The sequence below is a fragment of the Cottoperca gobio genome, chromosome 9 (genome assembly GCF_900634415.1).
Source record: "Cottoperca gobio chromosome 9, fCotGob3.1, whole genome shotgun sequence".
Lineage (NCBI taxonomy): Eukaryota > Metazoa > Chordata > Actinopteri > Perciformes > Bovichtidae > Cottoperca > Cottoperca gobio.
Window position 1 is genome coordinate 24,647 of NC_041363.1, and position 20,354 is coordinate 45,000.

Here is a 20,354-nt window from a genome sequence, read left to right on the forward strand (position 1 = left end):
CATTGCATGGAAGTCTGGGACAGTGCCTAGGGGTTGGCAGACCGGGGTGGTGGTTCCCCTATTTAAAAAGGGGGACCAGAGTGTGTGCCAACTACAGGGGTATCACACTTCTCAGCCTCCCTGGTAAAGTCTACTCCAAGGTACTGGAAAGGAGGGTTCGGCCGGTAGTCGAACCTCTGATTGAAGAGGAACAATGCGGATTCCGTCCTGGTCGTGGAACAACGGACCAACTCTTCACTCTCGCAAGGATCCTGGAGGGGGCCTGGGAGTACGCCCATCCGGTCTACATGTGTTTTGTGGATCCGGAGAAGTTTTGTGACCGGGTCCCCCGGGTGATACTGTGGGAGGTGCTGCGGGAGTATGGGGTGAGGGGGTCACTTTTGAGGGCCATCCAATCCCTGTACGCCCAAAGCGAGAGTTGTGTCCGGATACTCGGCAGTAAGTCGGACTCGTTTCCAGTGAATGTTGGCCTCCGCCAGGGCTGCGCTTTGTCACCAATCCTGTTCGTGATTTTCATGGATAGGATATCGAGGCGTAGTCGTGGAGGAGAGGGGTTGCAGTTCGGTGACCTGAGGATCTCATCGCTGCTCTTTGCAGATGATGTGGTCCTTATGGCATCATCGGTCTGTGACCTTCAACAGTCACTGGATCGGTTCGCAGCCGAGTGTGAAGCGGTTGGGATGAGGATCAGCACCTCCAAATCTGAGGCCATGGCTCTCAGCAGGAAACCGGTGGATTGCCTACTCCGGGTAGGGAATGAGCCATTACCCCAAGTGAAGGAGTTCAAGTACCTTGGGGTCTTGTTCCCGAGTGAGGGGACGATGGAGCGAGAGATTGGCCGGAGAATCGGAGCAGCGGGGGCGGTATTACAGTCACTTTACCTCACCGCTGTGACGAAAAGAGAGCTGAGCCAGAAGGCAAAGCTCTCAATATACCGGTCGATCTTCGTTCCTACCCTCACCTATGGTCATGAAGGCTGGGTCATGACTGAAAGAACGAGATCATGGGTACAAGCGGCCGAAATGGGTTTTCTCAGACGGGTGGCTGGCATCTCCCTTAGAGATAGGGTGAGAAGCTCAGCCATCCGTGAGAGACTCAGAGTAGAGCCGCTGCTCCTTTACGTTGAAAGGAGCCAGTTGAGGTGGTTCGGGCATCTAGTAAGGATGCCACCTGGGTGCCTCCCTAGGGAGGTGTTCCAGGTACGTACAGCTGGGAGGAGACCCCGGGGAAGACCCAGTACTCGGTGGAGAGATTATATCTCCTCACTGGCCTAGGAACGCCTCAGGATCCCCCAGTCGGAGCTGGAGGATGTGGCCCGGAGAAGGGAAGATTGGGGTTCCTTACTGGAGCTGCTGCCCCTGCGACCCGATCCTGGTTAAGCGGTGGACGATGGATGGATGGATGAAGAGGTCTATAGCTGGTAGGTAAGAGCTGGAAAACACAATAGGAACATAGCATCAAGTATTACCAAGTTCAGGTTCAAATGTCAGAACAAAAACACAACATATTAGACAGGTTTTTCTAAGAGTAACACCAAACTGTGCAATTTGGAGATATTATATTTATTGATAAAATATTATTTGTATTGCTCACAAATAACTATTATATACCCATATTTCCCTGTCAGTAGTAATGACACAGAGTAAGTGAAGTATAAACACATTTCTTGCAATATTCTTGCGTTTTTTTGTATTTCTTTATGAACTTGAATATAATAAATACAATTTTGCAAAAAAAATAACATTTGTAAAAAATAAACCAATGAAGAAGCGCATGAAATTTCTCAGCGTTTCATTGGCTACACGATACACCAGTCATCGGGAGACTCGGTCTGTAAACAAAAGAAGAGGGGCTGGCACTTCCTTATCAAGTTGACACTGATTGGCTATTGATGGCTGTAGATAAGGCATGGAAGCTCCCGATTGGCAAATGAGGTGTCAATCGAACGCTTAGAGTCCGCTCTTTATTTGGGAAGTAACGTAGGGTAACGTTTTTACCGAGTACAAACAAAATATCTCACACATCGATCAGCTGATTTCAAAGATTGCAACAGCTATTTATGGGCTTTTATGATCGTTTGGACCTTTGGTCTGACAGGTGACAGCACGTGAAGCTGGGGAAACATGTCTCTGACTCCCTGACCATCAGCACCGGATCCCCCCAAGGCTGCGTTCTTTCTCCTCTGCTCTTCTCCCTGTACACTAACAGCTGCACCTCCAGTCACCGGTCCGTCAAGCTCTTGAAGTTCGCGGACGACACCACCCTCATCGGACTCATCTCTGGCGGGGATGAGTTGGCCTACAGGTGGGAGATTGACCAACTGGTGACCTGGTGCAGTGTGAACCACTTGGAGCTCAACGCTCTAAAGACAGGGGAGGTGATAGTGGACTTCAGGAAGAGCCCAGCCACACCTGCCCCAATCACCCTGTGACTCACCTGCAGACACAGTGGAGTCCTTACACTCCCAGGGCACCATCATAGCCCAGGACCTGAAGTGGGAGCTGAACATCACCTCCCTCAACAAAAAAGCACAGCAGAGGATGTACTTCCTGCGGCAGCTGAGGAAATTTAACCTGCCAAAGGCGATGATGGTGCACTTCTACACTGCCATCATCGAGTCCATCCTGACCTCCTCCATCACCATCTGGTACACTGCAGCCACTGACTGGTCAAACTCCAAAATTAATCATCTTGTTGATGAGTGCTGCAGCCTCACTGCGAATAACACTCGACTCTGTCGCTCCTCTAAAAAAGAAGATAATAAAACAAAGAAAGCTCCATGGCTTAATTTACAAATCCACAAACTAAAACAAAAGTCAAGAAATCTTGAAAGGAAATGGCGATCCACTAAACTCAAAGAATCTCGTTGAGTCTGGCTAGATAATCTTAAAACGTATAAGAAGGCTCTTCATAATGCCAGAGCAGCTTATTACTCTTCAATAATAGAAGAACATAAGAACCCCAGGTTTCTTTTCAGCACTGACGCTGACAGAGAACCACAGCTCTATAGAGCCTTCTATTCCTATATCTCTCAGTAGTGACGACTTCATGAGCTTCTTTAATGACAAAATTGATCTCCTCCTGCCCTCAATTGGTAATGACTTAACAACCTCCGGAACCTTAAAAACAGCTGTAACACCTGAAATATATCTAGACTGTTTTACTCCAATCGACCTTAACCAACTAACTAACTTCAACAATCTCGTCGTCTAAGCCATCAACCTGTCTCTTAGACCAGATTCCTAAACTAAACTGTTTAAAAAGGTTTTACCCTTAATTAACACCTCGTTATTAAGATCAACTTGTCTCTATTATCTGGCTATGTACCACAATCCTTTAAAGTAGCTGTAATAGCACCACTTCTTAAAAAGGCCAGTCTTGATCCATAGGTTTTAGCGATATCTAACCTTCCCTTTCTCTCTAAAATCCTTGAGAAAGCAGTCGCAAAACAGTTGTGCGATTTTTTTTACATAACAATAATTTATTTGAGGTTTTTCAATCTGGATTTAGAGTTCACCATAGCACAGAGACGGCACTAGTGAAAGTTACCATTGACTTTCTATTGGCATCAGACAAAGGACTTGTCTCTGTTCTTGTGTTGCTAGACCTCAGTGCTGCTTTCAACACTGTTGATCATGACATTCTATTCCAATTCTTGGCGCCGCTCGAGTGGCAGCCTGTTACAGCAGCTCCAGTCACCGCTGAGTAATTTATATTTTATCGTGTTTTTTCATACTTTTTTTAAAAATTATTTTGTGTGTACTGCTCTGCAACCTGTCTGGAAATCATGGACACCAAACCCGCTATTCTTGCACTGGTTTTCTTCGTACTTTTTCTGTTAACAACCGTGACCAGGGATCGCACGTGTAGCCAGCGCATCGTTTACACCAGGGATCAGCTGTTAGCATCCCGTAGCATGGCGGTGTTAACCGGTGAGAGACCCGATGTTCCCCGTGAGCTGAGAAGAAGAGGACGTCGTGCTGGGACTGAGCTGCGGGCTAGGAAGCGATGCTATAGACCTGTACTTCCATCCATCGTAATGGGAAATGTACGTTCGCTTCCCAATAAGATGGACGAACTAGCGGTGCTGACCTGACACCAGAGGGAATACCGGGAGTGTAGCATCATGGTATTCGCAGAGACTTGGCTAACCGAGGTAATAATGCCACTTTGGACCGTTTATCTGATACGGGCGGACAGGACGAAAGAGAGTGGTAAGAGGAAAGGAGGAGGGCTGGCTGTGTTTGTGAACGATAGATGGTGTAACTCTGGGCACATCACTATTAACCCTTTAGCCTAAAAAGCATAATAACAGTTTAAAATGAAGAGAAACACAAAAGCGGAATTTGAGTTTAGTGAACAAAAAACACTGCAATTGTACATGAATAAGAGATTTAACATGTTACATTTGAAGTTTGAAATGTATACAACTATTTCCAGTAAAGGTTTTGAGTCTTTTACTCTTACATCTGCAAAAACAGGCCATAAAATGGAAAATATGTCCAGGCGTTTTTCCCAACACAGGGTAATTCTCTCCTCTCTGAGTGTCCCTTCACATGCAGAGGTCTTGGTGGTACTGCCAGTGACTGTTCCTGCTGCTCCTGTTTTCTCTGGGTCACTCATATGAAGATTAGATCAAATGGCCATGAACTGTCCTGTACAGTCTGGGGACATGACAGTGGCAGGGAATGACACATGGAAAATGGTTTGATTACACCAAAAGTTGCTCATCTTTCTGCAGGTCCAAAACTGACATGTACATCAACATGCCTGTGGACTTCTTCATTTCTTCTGGAGTTATTTCAGTCCAGATGAACTTGCTCCCTCTCTCCAGGCTTTTGGCTGCATTCTTGTTTGTGTATTCAGAGAGGAGTTTGAAAACTGCAGCATCAAAGTGGGAATAAATGTCACCTGGTGCTGGGTTTCCCATATCGAGAGGGGGTTGGACACCTGGGGTCCATCATCAGGCTCTGCCTCAGTCTGCTATCTTGTGGTGTGATGTGGTGTGGTGAGGGGCTTCTGTGTCTGACAGCATAATCAGATCGTCCAGCATCCGCACAGCTCCCTCTACAGGCCTGAATGTGATCTCTGGTGACACCTCCTCCTCTCCAGCTCCAGCCTGCACACAGCCTCTGCTAGGATGCAGGCTACTTGAAGAAGACACGCACATTTATGCATATAAAGTACAATTACACACCTAGTACAACCTTACAGACTTGGTACACTGTTCTAAACAAGTCACCATGCAATACAAGTGTTGATTTACATACCGTCTTGCTTCCATTTTAATTAAATCCGCTGTTTTCCGGCTCTATTTCTCCGCGATGTTGTCTGTGTCTCTCCAGCGCTGTGTGTGTATTCGCTCAGAACAAAGGCGCTATTTCGAGGGCTTCCGTGAGGGCGGTAAGTGAAGTTACCGTAATGAATCGATATATGCTGTAAAGTGCAGCGTCTCAGCTTTCCTTAAGAGGTTAATTGTGGGTTTCTTTTTTGGTAGTTTTTCCTTGTGCGGTACGAGGGTCTAAGGACAGAGGGTGTCGTATGCTGTAGTCTGTAAACACGGAGACAAATGTGTAATTTGTGATATTTTGGGCTATATAAATAAATGAGATTTAACTGCCCCCCCCCTCTTAACTACGCCCGGTCTTAACTACCCCCCCCCCCCCCTCTTAACTACACCCGGTCTTAACTAACCTCCCCTCTTAACTACGCCCGGTCTTAAATAAGGAAATGGAAACAGCTAAGTCTGAATGAACACAGCTTACACTGTTTGATTGAGAGTACTTTATTTTGAAAGTTTAACATACAGGAAGTTGAAAAGAACGTGATCAGCAGTTTCACGTCTCAATAAAAAAAAAAACTCATCAACATCTTACTATAAAATAAAAGTTTCACATTTCACGCAATCAATAACATGATCAACAAGCAGGAGGGCTAATACACACTGGTTAATGTGGGGGCGAAGCTAATACACGCTGGTTAATGTGGGGGCGGGGCTAATGTAAATAGGTATACAGGGGTGGGGCTATTGTAAGCAGGTATATAGGGGCAGGGCTAATGTAAAACGGAGCGCAGCTAATGTAAAACGTGTAAAGGGGTCGGGGCTAATCTAAGATATACAGGGGCGGGGCTAATATACAGGGGTGGGGCTAATGTAAGACATGTACAAGGAGCGGGGCTAATGTAAGCAGGTATACAGTTGGCGGGGCTACACCTGTGCAGCTACAGTTTATATTTATACAAGTTTAAAATTACATTTTTAAAACTTTACACAGTGGGAACCTTTGAAAGCGTTTTTACAGAATAACATTGTCCTTTAAAGTGTTTCTGACGGCCGCAGAGATCCGAACACACAGAAACAAGATGTTCAGTTTCTCTTGACATCTTTTATTTCAGTCTCAGGAAGGATCGTCCACCATTTTCTTTTCAATAACACATTTATGCAAACACTAATTTATAAAAAGTTTACATTTTGATTTTTCTGTTTTAATTCAGGACGTTAAACTGATCTCAGGTCAGTTTGTCAGTGAATCAGAAAGATTACATGAAATACTTTTCATATCAAAACAAGTTTAATTGATTGTTTAGGGCTCAAACGGGAAATAAAAAGTTGAGGATTCAGGATTTAGTTTATTTCTCATTTTCCTCTTTACTGTGATTATGAAACTCATAAAACTGAACATCAATGTATATTTATAGAGTGCTGCAGGCATGAGTCCTAAAACCCTCATATGACAAGCATTTTAGCACTTAGTGTTCCCTCGTCTGGAAGTCAATGGGTTTTTGGTTCGATATCTTAAATAATGTCTGTGGTTAACACGAGCTGAAGAGATTTTTACGTTTTGTTCTCCGACAAAAAATCCGTCAATAAATTACCCCTATGTATCTAACAAAGGCTGTTTCTAACAAGAGGCTAAATGAGACTACATAGGCTGTCGGGGACGTTAAACGTCATCACGCTAACATTAGCCGCCAGTAGCTTAGCGGTGGTGACGTGAAGTCATGTGACCGTGTTGTAGTTCCTTTATAGCCTAACGTCATCTTTTTAATCACAAAAATCACAAAAGTGCTGTTGTGAAGATTATCTTGCTGAACAAACATGTAAGTATCATAATATTACATGAACCTTATGTTTGCCACAAAGTTTATTTCCTGCAATAATCCAAAATCCCATTTGCTTTTTGTGGAGGAAACCAGTGATGCTAACTTCAGGGTCCGACTACAGAAACACTTCATCATCCTGCAGCTCTGTATTCACTTTTAAACAGATAAAGATATAAATGGGGAGTAATGATTAATGTGGACCTGTCTGATCTTTGATCTGTTTTGGGGATCTGTCTAATTACTGATCTCTCTGTGATTTCTCAGTCCTCCATCATGTATCGACAGCAGTCTGTTGTCTGATTGGCTTAGATATCTGAAACTGTCCAATGAAAAGTTGTTACCTTTCCTTTACATCACTTCCTGTGGCGAGACGTCCTCACTGGTCGATTACTGCGCTAGACTAGCCGACTACTCTGCACAAAGCCTATAGAATACAGACAGAGACCGAGAGAGACAGACAGGCAGAGAGAGAGAGGGATAGGTAGAGAGAGAGAAAGGTAGAGAGAGTGACAGACAGAGACCGAGAGAGACAGGTAGGGAGAGACACAGGTAGAGAGACAGACAGGCAGAGAGAAACAGGAAGGGAGTGAGACAGGTATAGAGACAGACAGGCAGAGAGAGAGAGACAGGTAGAGAGAAAGATAGACAGAGCACGAGAGAGACAGAAAGGTAAAGAGAGAGACAGACAGAGGGACAGACAGGTAGAGTGAGAAAGAGACAGGCAGAGACAGACAGACAGAGAGAGAGAGACGGGTAGAGCGAGAGACAGACAGACAGACAGAGAGAGAGAAACGGGTAGAGAGAGAGACAGACAGGTAGATATGTTAGAGATTGAGAGTGATGGTGGTCAGACTGCACCGATCTGCTGAACAAACACTAAAACTACACTCAAACTGCTAAATGATATTATTAATAATAATAATAATAATAATATTACAAGTGTTTTATAGGTTTGTTGTTAAAAATGAGAAACGTTTTAAACAGACAGAGGGTTTGTTGCTTTAACTGAAGCTCCAGTGATGTTTTTTATTAGTTTATCTGTTTTGTCAGACAGAAATCACAAAATAATTCAAATTATTCCGTCTAATATCTTTCGGTTTTGGACAAAACAAGATGTTTGAAGAAGTCACCGTTTACCTTTTGGCATTTCATAGACCAAATAATTTATAATCAGAAGTTAAATAGAGGCGGTTGCTCTGACAGACTGAGATGAGATTCACCTGTAAGGCCCGATCACACCGAGACATGCCGCAACACGTCGAGCAGGCAGCGTGTGCAACACTCGAGTTTAAATGTCTTTAACATAAGAAAAAAAGAAGACAATAAGCTCTAACCGTTGACCTTGAATTATATAGTTCATAGTAATTAAATACTGCTAATATAAACCTTTCGTTTAGTGTCCCTACAACATCTACCGGCATCAAAACAGGAAGTAAGTGGTAAAGTAGTAATGCTCGCCTCTCGCTAGATTTGATTGGCTGCCTGGGACAAGTCTGACATTGATGAGCGCTGCGACTCCGTACCGTAGGAAACAACGGTTTCTAACATCTCGGTGTGAGCGGGGCCTTACAGGTGCACAGGTGTTTAACACAGAAAACAAACAGGTAGTGTTCCGTACACAGACTGCTGCTATAACAATGGAAACAAACGTGTTGACATTCAGAGATCAAAGGTTAAAGTTCAAAGGTCATAGAGGTCATCAAGAGAGGAGGGGTCATGAGGTTTATATAAGAACGGTCAAAGTTCATCTGTAGGTCAAAGACCAACATCTGTGCAATAAGAGGTCACTTAAAGGTCTTGTAGGGTTCACTTTCACAGGTCTTGTTGGGGTCACTTAAGGGTCATGAAGAAGTCACTTAAAGGTCATGTAGGGGTCACATTCAGAGGTCATGTAGGGGTCATGAAGAGGTCACTTAAATGTCATGAAGAGGTCACGTTCAGAGGTCATGTAGAGGTCACTTAAGGGTCATGAAGCGGTCACTTTGAGTTCATGTCAAGGTTACTTAAAAGTCATGAATAGGACACTTAGATGTTGTATGAAGGTCATATATAGAGGTCAATTAAAGGTCATGAAGGGTTCACATTTACAGGTTATGTAGGGGTCACCTAAAGGTCATGAAGGGGTCACATTTACAGGTCATGAAGAGGTCACTAAAAAGTAATCTTGGGGTCACTTAAAGTGCATGAAGAGGTCATGTTCAGAGGTCATGTAGAGGTCACTTGTCATATGAAGGTCATATATAGAGGTAATTCAAAGGTCACATAGGTCATCTGAAGGTCATATATACGTCATGGCACCTTTAGCACTGCTGTCCAGGAAGACTTTGATGTAGGAGGTGGGGACATATCCCTCCTCCTCCAGGTTCCTCCGTACTCTGGTCCAACCGTCACCTTTGTCCTCTTCCACCACAGAAAGTAGTTCTTCCTCCACCATCGATAGAGTGCCTTCATTCTGACCTGCAGCAGATCAATAACAACATGAATCAACATGTGGTCTGATTAATACTGTAAAACATGTTCAGGTATTACCCCTGTCCATCTCTCTGGTTAAAGTCTGACCCTCATCTTGTCTGCTGATGACTTCCTGTTATCTACACTAAAGAGCTCTGCTGTCTACCCACAATCTTTAACACCACTTAAGGCCAAACAATTCATCTTTTTTATTACAATTTCACTAGCAAGGACCACACCATCAACAAAATGCGTTTAAAATATTTGAAATGAAAAAATGATGGGTGAGCCAGGTTTGAAACTTAAACATAGTTCTTCCGCAGGTTTTGTCTGCATTGTAGGGAAGTGTTGGTAGCAACCAGGCACTATGGCCCCCCAAAACTTCCAGTTACTTAAGACAAGATTAAGCAGATCTAAAATCAGAGATCTGAGCGGACGTAGCAATTATTCTAACATAATGTGTATTAAGTGTTCTGGAAAGCCATTGTGGAAATACGAGGTAGCGACTCTGGAGTATTGAGCAGCAGAAACGCCAGAAAAGGAGAGAAGGTGATGGAGATGCTGGTGGATCCAGCGTCGAGGATCCACCTAAAAGGATTTGTCAATGTTATGCTCTGGGATCCGGAATTTACAACATTGATTGGTTTTGGTTTGCTTAAAGCAGAAGACGAGGGTATTGTCTGAGAAATAAGACATGTCTAAAATGCAGGCGTAATGACGTAACACGAAGTGAAGGTTGTAAATTCAGTGCATCTGAGGAAGTGAAGTTCTGTTTATGGCTGTAGGTTTGAGATTAGAGAAGAAGCTTATATCTCCAAGGTAAAATGTGATGTTTTTTGTTTTGATGGTTATCACGGAATGGATGATCTTTAAATTGCCTCATCCTACCTTTTCTGAAGAGGGAAAACGAGGTCTTAGGCATTCAGATGGACCATAAAAACATTGCCTGGAGTCAAAACTTGTGATATTGTGATATATTTAGGTTCAGATCCTAAATGTTAGAAAATGATGGTAGCTTCTTGGACAATGATGAGGCGACGACTCGTCTCTGACCTGATCCAACTGAAATGACTCGTCCTCACCGACTTAAGGGTTTTCAGCTCAGATCAAAAGACTTGTAATGCCTTAACAATAATTGTCACCTGATCCTGAAAAACCCCAGGTGCCATCACCGTGTACCTGTACGTCAGCTGATGTATAGGAGCAGTAATTCAAATAAAACAGTACCTTGGAACGGGTAAAGGGACTTGCAGGTGCCAATACTCGGTAACGGTTCTTCATCATCAAAGTCGTCATCAAACTCTGAACTACGAGACTTAAACTGAAGCTCTGCACTGTTGTCTTCAGTGTAGCTGCCGTCCGGACTGAGAAAAAAAGAGCGAGAGATGGAGAGAGAGACAGGTAAAGAAAGCGACAGGTAGAGAGAGAGACAGGTAGAAGGAGACAGGTAGGAGACAGGTAGAGATACAGGTTTAAGAATTTTAAGTCTATGAACATAGAATTTGTACATCTGAAAATATCTGACTTTCAGTGTAACAGAGTAAATCACTGTCATCTATTTCCGGGTAATGGGAGCAGCAGGCTCAGCAATGTTTTCCAGCTCCTTCTGGGAACCTCAAGGCATTCCCAGAACAGCAAGTTTTGGGTCGACCTCGGGCCCCAAATACCTCTAACGGGAGGCTCCCAAGAGGCTCCTGGTCAGATGTTAAACCACCTCAGCTGGCCCCTTTCAACATGAAGGAGCAACGTAGATGGCGGGTAAATTGAGAGCTTTGCCTTCCTTGGTCCTTTTTAACCTCTTAAGGGGTGGGGGAATTTATCCGAAAATACCTACAAACGATATACCCAAAGTAAATTAAAAGCTGCTCTTCATCCATTTGCACCAGATGTATGATTTTAGTCTCATTCAAAAGATAACTCTCTTATTGTTCTTGCAAAACAGTGAATAATCACTCCAAGTGCTTCTGGCATTGAGTAATAGTGGTCTGAATATACTGAATTTTAAGAAAATACACAATTTTGTTTTTGTAAAACATGCCTGAAGATGGGTATAGCTGGTAATAACAATAATAATAATAATAATAATAATAAATTGTATTTGTAAAGCGCCTTTCAAAGTTAAAAGGAATCTCAAGGCACTGGTAGTTATGAGCTGGAAAACACAATAGAAACATAGCACCAAGTGTTACCAAGTTCAGGTAAAGATTTCAGAACAAAGGCACAAGAACTTATTAGACAGGTTTTTCTAAGAGTAACACCAGGCGTTCACAGGCTGTGCATTTGGAGATATTATAATATTTATTAATAAAAAGGCCATAAATAACTATTATATACCCAATATTCCCTATCAGTAGTAATGACACAAAGTAAGTGAAGTATAAACACATTTTTTGTAATATTTGTGTTTTTTTTGTATTTTGATAAATACAACTATGAAAAAAAAAATTATATTTGTTAAAAAAACAAACATTGATGATGTATGTTTAAATCTTCAGCGTTTCATTGGCTACAAGATACGCCGGTCAACGGGAGACTCGGTTGCTGCTGGCTCAGTCTGTAAACAAAAGAAGAGGGCTGGCACTTCCTTATCAAGTTTCATTCATTGGCTCTTGATGGCTGTAGATAACGCATGGATGCTCCGATTGGCTCAAATTAAGTGTCAATGATCATGGGCTTTTGTCGATGTGACGATGTTCATGATGGATATATTTTTACCAGAAACGATCTATTGGACCTCTGCAATGACACAGGAGTTTTCTTTTTGGATTATTACTGATTACAGGACTATGATGAAACTTCATAGGTGAGTTGGCTCAAAGTCAAGAGACTCTAATCTTTCGAACGATATGTGGCATTGCGTAACAACTCCATCATGGCGGACTGTTAAGAGGTTAACAGTCCGATAATGCCTGCATCAGTGCTGACGCCACACCGAACTTGAACTCCTCAGATAGGGGTGATGGTAACTCAATCCCAACCCAGAGGAGCAATCTTGTGTTTCCCGGATGAAAACCACAGCGTCAGACTCTGAGGTGCTGACTCTCATCCTGACCGCTTCACACTCGGTCCCGGTCTGATGAAGCCAACAGAACCACTTCATCTGCAAAGAAATGCAATTCTGAACCGGACCTCCTTCTTCCCCCAGCTGCAGCCTGAGATCCTGTCCATGAAGGGACAACCCTGGAGGCCAACACCCACTGTTGGACTTTGTGCCGGGTACACGGACACAGCTCTCACTTTGTTGTACTCGTAGCAGCGACAACGGTCCCCCATACTCCCACAGTACCTCCCAAAAGACACGCAGGGGGACACAGTCGTAAGTCCGGAGAGAACTAATAATAAATCATCAGTACCTCTCTCTGCTGGCTGGACTCCGGTTGTCCAGCTGTTTCAGGCTGCTGCTGCCTGGCGTCGTCACCTGGGAATTTAACCCACAACCTCCACTTTGTCTTCTACTGCCGTGATCAGAGAGTCTGCTGTCAGCCTCCGAAAGCCACGCCTGTAGAAACCAAACAAAAATAATCATAACCATTAACTTGCTAGGTGTGTAATACTATACCATTCTCCAAATCTACAGTTTGATTGGATTGTTGTTTTCAGCACTAACGGCTATGCCATTCTTAAACTATGGAGTAGTGATTTGTAAAGATCCACATTATCAAAGGTAAGGCCATATGGTCAAATTTAAATAATTTATTTTAAATGTAATGACAATAACTTATTTCACCAGTCAATTGGGAACAAATTGGTAAACACATAAAGTAGAGCCACCAGATGGCAGAAGGGTATTTAACAACCACAGCTCGAGTTTCCTCAAAAAGCCACCAGATCATGTAGTTACAGTAGTTTTCGGTCAACGACACGTTTGTTGTTTACATAACTAACAGACAAAATGTTGCCACATGCCTGAGTGTTGTTGTAATGGTAAATTCCGTATGTCCATGTGAAATCTTTTATCGTTTGATACATGTTTCAATGAACCTCTGTCTAGCCCAGAATATCTCTAACTTTCTTCTTATTCCCACAATATTTTTCGTGCCTCCTTACAGATAAGCAAATTCTAATATGGTATTAAACTCGACCAATGTATCTTACTAAAGCACTCCCTGATCTCTGCCTGAAGCTCATCATTTACAAACAGAATGTTCTAAAGCAGGAGTCTTCAACAGGGGGTCCACGGAGGTACTGCAGGGGGGGGGGGGGGGGGGCGCTGTACTTTGCAAAGGGCGGAGACACACACCTATAGTCAGAGACAGAGTGGACGAAAGGAGAGGGGTGAACTTCAATGCTCTTCAAGCCTCTTCCATACAATATATACAGTAGGGGGTCCCTGCACCACGCTACACCAGTAGTACGTTCAAAAACGTTGAAGACCCCTGTTCTAAAGTGTACAATGGTATTCTTATGTCCCTCTAACACCTGCAACTGGGTGAATGTTCCACCCCTCCCCTCTCTGCTCACTGTCTTTTTTAACACTTGAACAGACACACACATGTTGTCCTTTAAGCCCGTGTACTTGAGCGGCGTCTTGCAAAATCTGGACTCACTGTTCATAGAATATCAAGAACACCAAAACACTGGTGCGTAGTTCACTCCTCTACTTTCCTGAAAGAAAACTTCCTTCAACTAAATAGCTCCAAAACAGAGGCTATTTTAGTTGGCACACCACACCAGGTCCAGTCTTCCCCCATAACTCACATCACCCTTTCTGGCCAAGACATCCTCCTATCACTATCAGTTACCAACCTGGGTGTAAGATTTGACCTTCATCTGAACTTTGTCATGGAATTCTGCTGATACAAACTAAAGAGAAGTAAACCTATTATACTAAAATAAAGATACTTGGTTAAAGAAGTGAGCTCTTTATTCCTGCAGGAATTGAACAACAAAACAGAGTGTCAAACGGCCTATTGTGATGTTCAAACAGTCTACCATGAAGTTCAAACAACAGAGAATACAATTAGACTATATAGTCACCAACTGGGTGGCTATGTTTACAATCGGCTGTGCAACTACGCACATCTAGCTGATACAAGGGATATAAGAATGTCAAGGGGACATGACCAGAGTGTACTCTGGTCCCAATCGCTGTAAGTAGGACAAACATAAGATGAGCATATGAAGAATAGGACAGTATAAGACAAGATAAAAAATTACCATTACATTCCACCCATTTGATCACATAAACAAAAAATAGTATACACAACTCTTACTAGTGTGTTATACATGTTATCCATATTTAAACATTTCCCAGGGATTCAATTGTATTACATCATAAGGCAAATAACTTGAAAGAATAGCCATACCGCTGTTTTGTCAGGGATTAGTATCTGTAAACGTGTGTCGAGCAAGTTTGTGAAGGGAGGAGATCATATTTACATAATTATTTCGTCGTCAGAGTAAAAACTGGAATCGGAGAGTGAGTAATGGGGTTTTGGATATAAATCAGGATAGAGGTCAGGTTCATTTGTTGTTTCAGAAGGCAGAGACTCAGTTTTTAGCATTGTGTGTGAAACAGATCTGTCTATTGCTCTCATCATTAACCCTCTAACGCAGGTGGTCCGATAACATTGATGAGAGAGGTAAATATGGCTATAGCTAAAAGAATATTATCGTGCAGGCTGCTGTTATACCAAAATGGGGCAGAGTTGAATCATTGGGTGTTGTGCTTTTGTCGGTTGTGGTAATAGACATGGTGGTGGTTGGGATTTCTAGGTGTGGAAACATTATAGGTAGGCAAAACCATATTATTGGTGTCAACAGAATGGTTAGTACAAATGCAGCACATCCTACTATCTTACTCGTCCTCCAGTCTCTACAGACTCTGTGTATATTACTGCGTATTACTTTATCTTACTGTGCATTACTGTAGTATTACTGTGTATGTTACTGTGTATATTACTGTGTATATTGCTGTGTATTTGCAGTATAAACCTGGTTCTTCCTCAGCTCGTCCTCCATTCTCTGCAGACTCTGCTTCACTTCCTCCAGTCGAGGCTCCAGGCTGACGGCGTCGCCCATCTGAGGACTTTGTTCGTAAACTTCCCTCATTTTCAACAGAGCGTCTCTGAAACAACACACAGAACAATACGAATATTTATATATAATATATGTCATTTTGTGTTTGTTGTGTTTTAATGATATTAACATCTTAAAGAGAAATATATAATATAATATAATATAAAAACTAATAATAATGTTATCTGTGTGTGTGTGTGTGTATGTGTGTATGCGTGTGTGTGTACCTCTGCTCTCTCTCTCTCTGGATCTCCTGGTTGATGTTGTTGATTCTGGTTTGAAGTTTCTTTCTTCTTTGTTCAGGAGGGAGATGACTGCAGTCTGCAGGACCGGAGCCCTGCGATTATTATTATTATCATTATTATCATTATTATTACAATTATTGTTGTTATTATTACTATTATTTTGTATTATTACTATTATTATTGTTGATGTTCTTATTATTATAACAATTATTTTTATTAGTGAATATATACCGAGTTTTACCACTAGGTGTCACACTGGACTTTTATCCCTGCAGTGTTTTGATGTGATGATCCAAGATGGCACTGGCAGGCATGTAATAAATAATAATAATAATAATAATAATAATAATAATAATAATAATAATAATAATAGTAATACAATAATAATAATAATGATAGAAATGATAGTAATAATAATATTAATAATAATAAATGTGGTTTAATAAACGTGCTCTGATACTGACCAGTTTGAGTGACAGCTGTCCAATCAGAGAGCATGAAGGAAACAGGAAAACATTAAAAACACAGTGCATGTGTGAGTGCGTCTGTGAGTGAGTGAGTGAGAGTGTGCGTGTGTGCGTGTGTATCTGTGCGTGTGTGAGTGAGTGTGTGTGTGTGTGCGTGAGTGTGTGTGAGTGTGTGTGTGTTACCCCTCTCTTGAGGCTGCGCAGACACTGCTTCCTGGTTCTGGAGCCAGAGGTCATGAGGTCATTCAGCCGCTGTGTGATTGGTTCTCTGGAGGCAGTGGGTGGAGACTGAGGACTGCTGGCCACGCCCCCAGGTGAAGGTGAGGTTGGGGGAGGAGGGGGAGGCTGGCGGGGGGAGGAGAGGAGGGTAAGCAGCTGCAGAGAGAGAGAGGTGAGGTCAGGTGTGTTTACCTGTGTGTAGACCTGTGTGAAAACTCACCTGTTTCGACTGCACCTCGACGAATGAAGAAAAATAATAATAATAATAATAATAATTCTGTTCTTTCGTATGTTGCACGTACATTGGTTTGGCTTATTTTAAGCTATTGTTCTGCACTTAAAGCAGCGTTACTCACGCCTCATGCGGCTCGCCAAGCTTTAATTGGTGGCTCACATGGCAGTGGGCTAAATAAAGGGGTGATAGATATGATTATGCAGACAATACAGATATTTCATAAAAACACTAAAAACAAGCAGGGCTATTACATATAACCCATTAAAACACTAAAAGTGTCTGCTCTATTAGCTAACAAATAATATATAATAATAATAATTGATAAAAGATGCAAATATAGACCAGTTGTATATATATATGTATATATATATATAAATATAAACATAGTTGCCAGTTTTGGCGGTTTATCCAGCACTGCAATGGTGAGTGTGCTCTTGGACAGGTAGATACGTGGTGAAAAAAATTAACTTAAGGTTATTAAAAATATGTTATCATAAGCATGCTTATAAATATGGACATTTGCTAAAAATAAAAATAAATATATCGCTAATTTGAACATTTAAATTGGAGGATACTACGACCAACCTGGCACTTCATACTCGCGTTAGCTTGGCTACGGACGATTCGTTTCACCATTTCATTCTAGTTAGCGTGTGTTTCTAGAGACGTAAAATGGATCGATACACAGGACAACAAATACAGCTGAACGATTAACTGAGATATCTTTTGAGATCACATGGATTTTGGCTCGGACAACGTCATCGCAGTATTAAGGTATTGGTTGGCTGCATTGCATATTGTATGTTCTGGCTGGATGACAGATTAATAAACAGACATGTTTTTTATGACTTGATGTAGTTTTTCATACTTTGCGGTAAAAGTGGCTCTCCTATTGACTTTGTCCTCTCAATGTGGCTCTCATGTAAAAGATTGTGAAGATCACTGACATAAAGGATTTCACCTGTTTGAAGCTAATGTAACTGCAAGATTCTTGCTGTTCGCAGTTGTATTCTCATGATTGTTTGCACTTATTGTCGCTTTGGACAAAAGCGTCAGCTAAACATCACATTACAGTTAATTTACCTGTGTGTGTGTGTATTTGTACACGCGTGTAGTTTTTGTACCTTGTTCTTGCGGATGAAGGGCCACAGCTTCCTGCTTTGTCTCCGGCCCTCCGCCCGGTTGTCCAGGTAACTGGATTCAGAGATGCTCCTCCTCATGGAGGCGCTGTAGTCCTCAAAGTCCACGTCACCGGGGGGGTCAAAGCCTGATTTATATACCTCCACCACCTGCCGGGTGTCCTACACACACACACACACACACACACACACACACACACACACTATCAGTGTTGACCTTTAACCTTTAAGTCTCAGTGATGCCTTCAGGCCGAGAGGAGACTCACCATCCTGGGCTGGATGCCCTCTGCAGCGTCCATCATGACCTCCAGGCAGCGACTTGCAACAGGAAGTACTTTCCTCTCTGCCTCTGCAGACGAACGCATCGCTTCACAAATTCTCTCAATCCGCCGCTCCTCCATGTCCTGGATACGCTGCGGAAACAGAAACATTATTACAACTGGTGCTCACGCAGAGAGCTGGTGGAGGACAGAGAAGATGGAGTATTCTCATTAATCATCGGTCCATGCACAAAATAAAAGTTTTCAGGCAATCAATGCGATCCTCCATCTCGTTACTGCTGTTTACTTCTGTTGTAGCGTTGATGATGAAACCTTGACCAGGGTGGTAGTGCTGGTTTACCTGGTATATCACTGGTACCAGGGTGTGGTAGTGCTGATGTTGGTCTTGGTTAAACTGGTTTAAACTGGTCATATAGTCTTTCCTGGATTCTTCAGCAGCTTGTTTTTTCTGTTGAGCCGTCTGACGAGCCTGAAATCAGCAGAGGATTTTACACAAAACATAAAAACAGATTATACATCAAATAGATTAAACACAAGCAAATGAAGGAAAACACGCATGCAGTATTTAGAAAAAGCCCGTCTGTTGGTGCAGTCGTTTAAAAGGACTTCCATTCTTTCGTCCTCCTAGAGTTAGCTTGGTGCTACACAAAGTGAGAAAACTCAGAGAAACTGTTTACATCGGAAACTAAAAAGTGAAGTCACAAAGACTCGCGTCCCAGCGGCATCACGTGTTAGTGTCCCCTGGAAAGTTTTGTTTCTTGTGCGCGCTCGCAACGTTTCTGTATTTAGTTGAGTTTCCCTGCTTTGCAGCGAACTTGCTCAATTAATTTGCTGTGCATGTTCGTAAAAATACAACCTCATAAAATAAAATATAATAAATTATAAAATATAAATAATGTAAAATAAGGAACATACCTTCAGTGAGCAGCGCTGAGACAGACAGGCATGCAGACAGAGAGGCAGGCAGACAGACAGGCATGCAGATAGAGAGGCAGGCAGGCAGAGAGACATGCAGAGAGAGAGGCAGACAGACAGAGAGAGAGGCAGACAGGCAAAGAGACAGACAGAAAGGCAGGCAGGCAGAGAGACATGCAGAGAGACAGACAGACAGACAGACAAACAGACAGACCGGCAGATAGACAGACAGGCAGAGAGACAGACAGGCAGAGAGACAGACAGGAGTTCAGATTAGTTAGATATCAGCACTGATGTTAAACACTAAAGCAAATTGAAAACATCATCAGTTTAATTCATGCTTCACAATTATCATTACATAACACATATATTTATATCAATGTTTATATATTATGTTTATGCTTATCCACCTTCTCTCCGTCCGTCTTGTTGTCGAGGTCAATTCTGTCGGAGACTTGTTGAGCTCGCTCCGCCTCCTTACAATCACGCTCAAACCGACGTTTACTCTGGACAACACAACACAAGAAATTACATAAAAAACTAAGTGTTTATAGCTGGTTACTGTCAGTCAATATGTTTAAATATAACGTTAAAAGAATTTCATGAATGATGTTTGTTTGGTCTAGTGTTGATAAAAGCATATGGGGGGGGTCAGATATCACTCACAGACTCCAGTTGTTTCCATGAGCTCTCAATGTGCTGCTGGGCACGCCGACCATCTTGGAAATGCTGGAGGGGAAAAACACTTGTTACATGGTGTTACTGGAGTCACATGGTATTACTGGTGTTACTGGTCATTTAACAGACGCTCTTATCCAGAGCGACTTACATTGAACTAAGTACAGGGACAGTCTCCCTGGAGCAACTCAGGGTTAAGTGCCTTGCTCAGGGGTACAATGGTGGCAGCCTGGTGTTGAACTCCTGACCTTCTACTGTTTTGTTTGGAAGGCGTACCACTAGGCCATCACCACCCCTGGTGTTACACGGTGTTACATGATATTACTGGTTTTACTGGTGTTACATGGTAATACTGGTATTACTGGCTATATAAAGACATTTGATTTGATACTGGTATTACTGGTGTGACAGTGTTAGCAAAAAATAAGCCACATCCTAGTCCAGGGGTCGGGAACCTTTTTGGCTGGGAGAGCCATAAAAGCCAAATATTTTTTTTATGTATTTCCTTGAGAGCCATATATTTAATCAATTTGAATGCAACTTTATGCGTGCATTTTTTAATATAACACGTCTCCGAGTACTAATAGCGGTATCAGTGTTGC

General features: G+C 42.5%; 1 protein-coding gene across 5 annotated transcripts in view; it reads right to left on the reverse strand.

The window, feature by feature from the left end:
* Nucleotides 1–5,775: 5,775 nt before the first annotated feature.
* Nucleotides 5,776–20,354, reverse strand: part of LOC115013588 (formin-binding protein 1-like) — a 23,569-nt gene continuing 8,990 nt past the window's right edge. Inside the window, exons 5-18 of one of the 5 annotated variants that reach the window (XM_029440007.1) lie at nt 19,741–19,803; nt 19,485–19,580; nt 19,075–19,089; nt 18,500–18,628; nt 18,145–18,291; nt 17,864–18,040; nt 16,469–16,630; nt 16,283–16,306; nt 15,801–15,910; nt 15,490–15,622; nt 12,909–13,054; nt 10,783–10,919; nt 9,403–9,561; nt 5,776–7,528 (exon numbers count right to left, since the gene is read on the reverse strand). In XM_029440007.1, coding sequence (XP_029295867.1) covers nt 7,500–7,528; nt 9,403–9,561; nt 10,783–10,919; nt 12,909–13,054; nt 15,490–15,622; nt 15,801–15,910; nt 16,283–16,306; nt 16,469–16,630; nt 17,864–18,040; nt 18,145–18,291; nt 18,500–18,628; nt 19,075–19,089; nt 19,485–19,580; nt 19,741–19,803 — 1,527 coding nt within the window. In that variant the 3' untranslated portion in view covers nt 5,776–7,499. Of the gene's footprint in view, nt 7,529–9,402; nt 9,562–10,782; nt 10,920–12,908; nt 13,055–15,489; nt 15,623–15,800; nt 15,911–16,282; nt 16,307–16,468; nt 16,661–17,863; nt 18,041–18,144; nt 18,292–18,499; nt 18,629–19,074; nt 19,090–19,484; nt 19,581–19,740; nt 19,804–20,354 lie in introns of all 5 variants that reach the window. The other 4 variants (XM_029440004.1, XM_029440003.1, XM_029440006.1 and 1 more) reach the window with 4 other exon arrangements.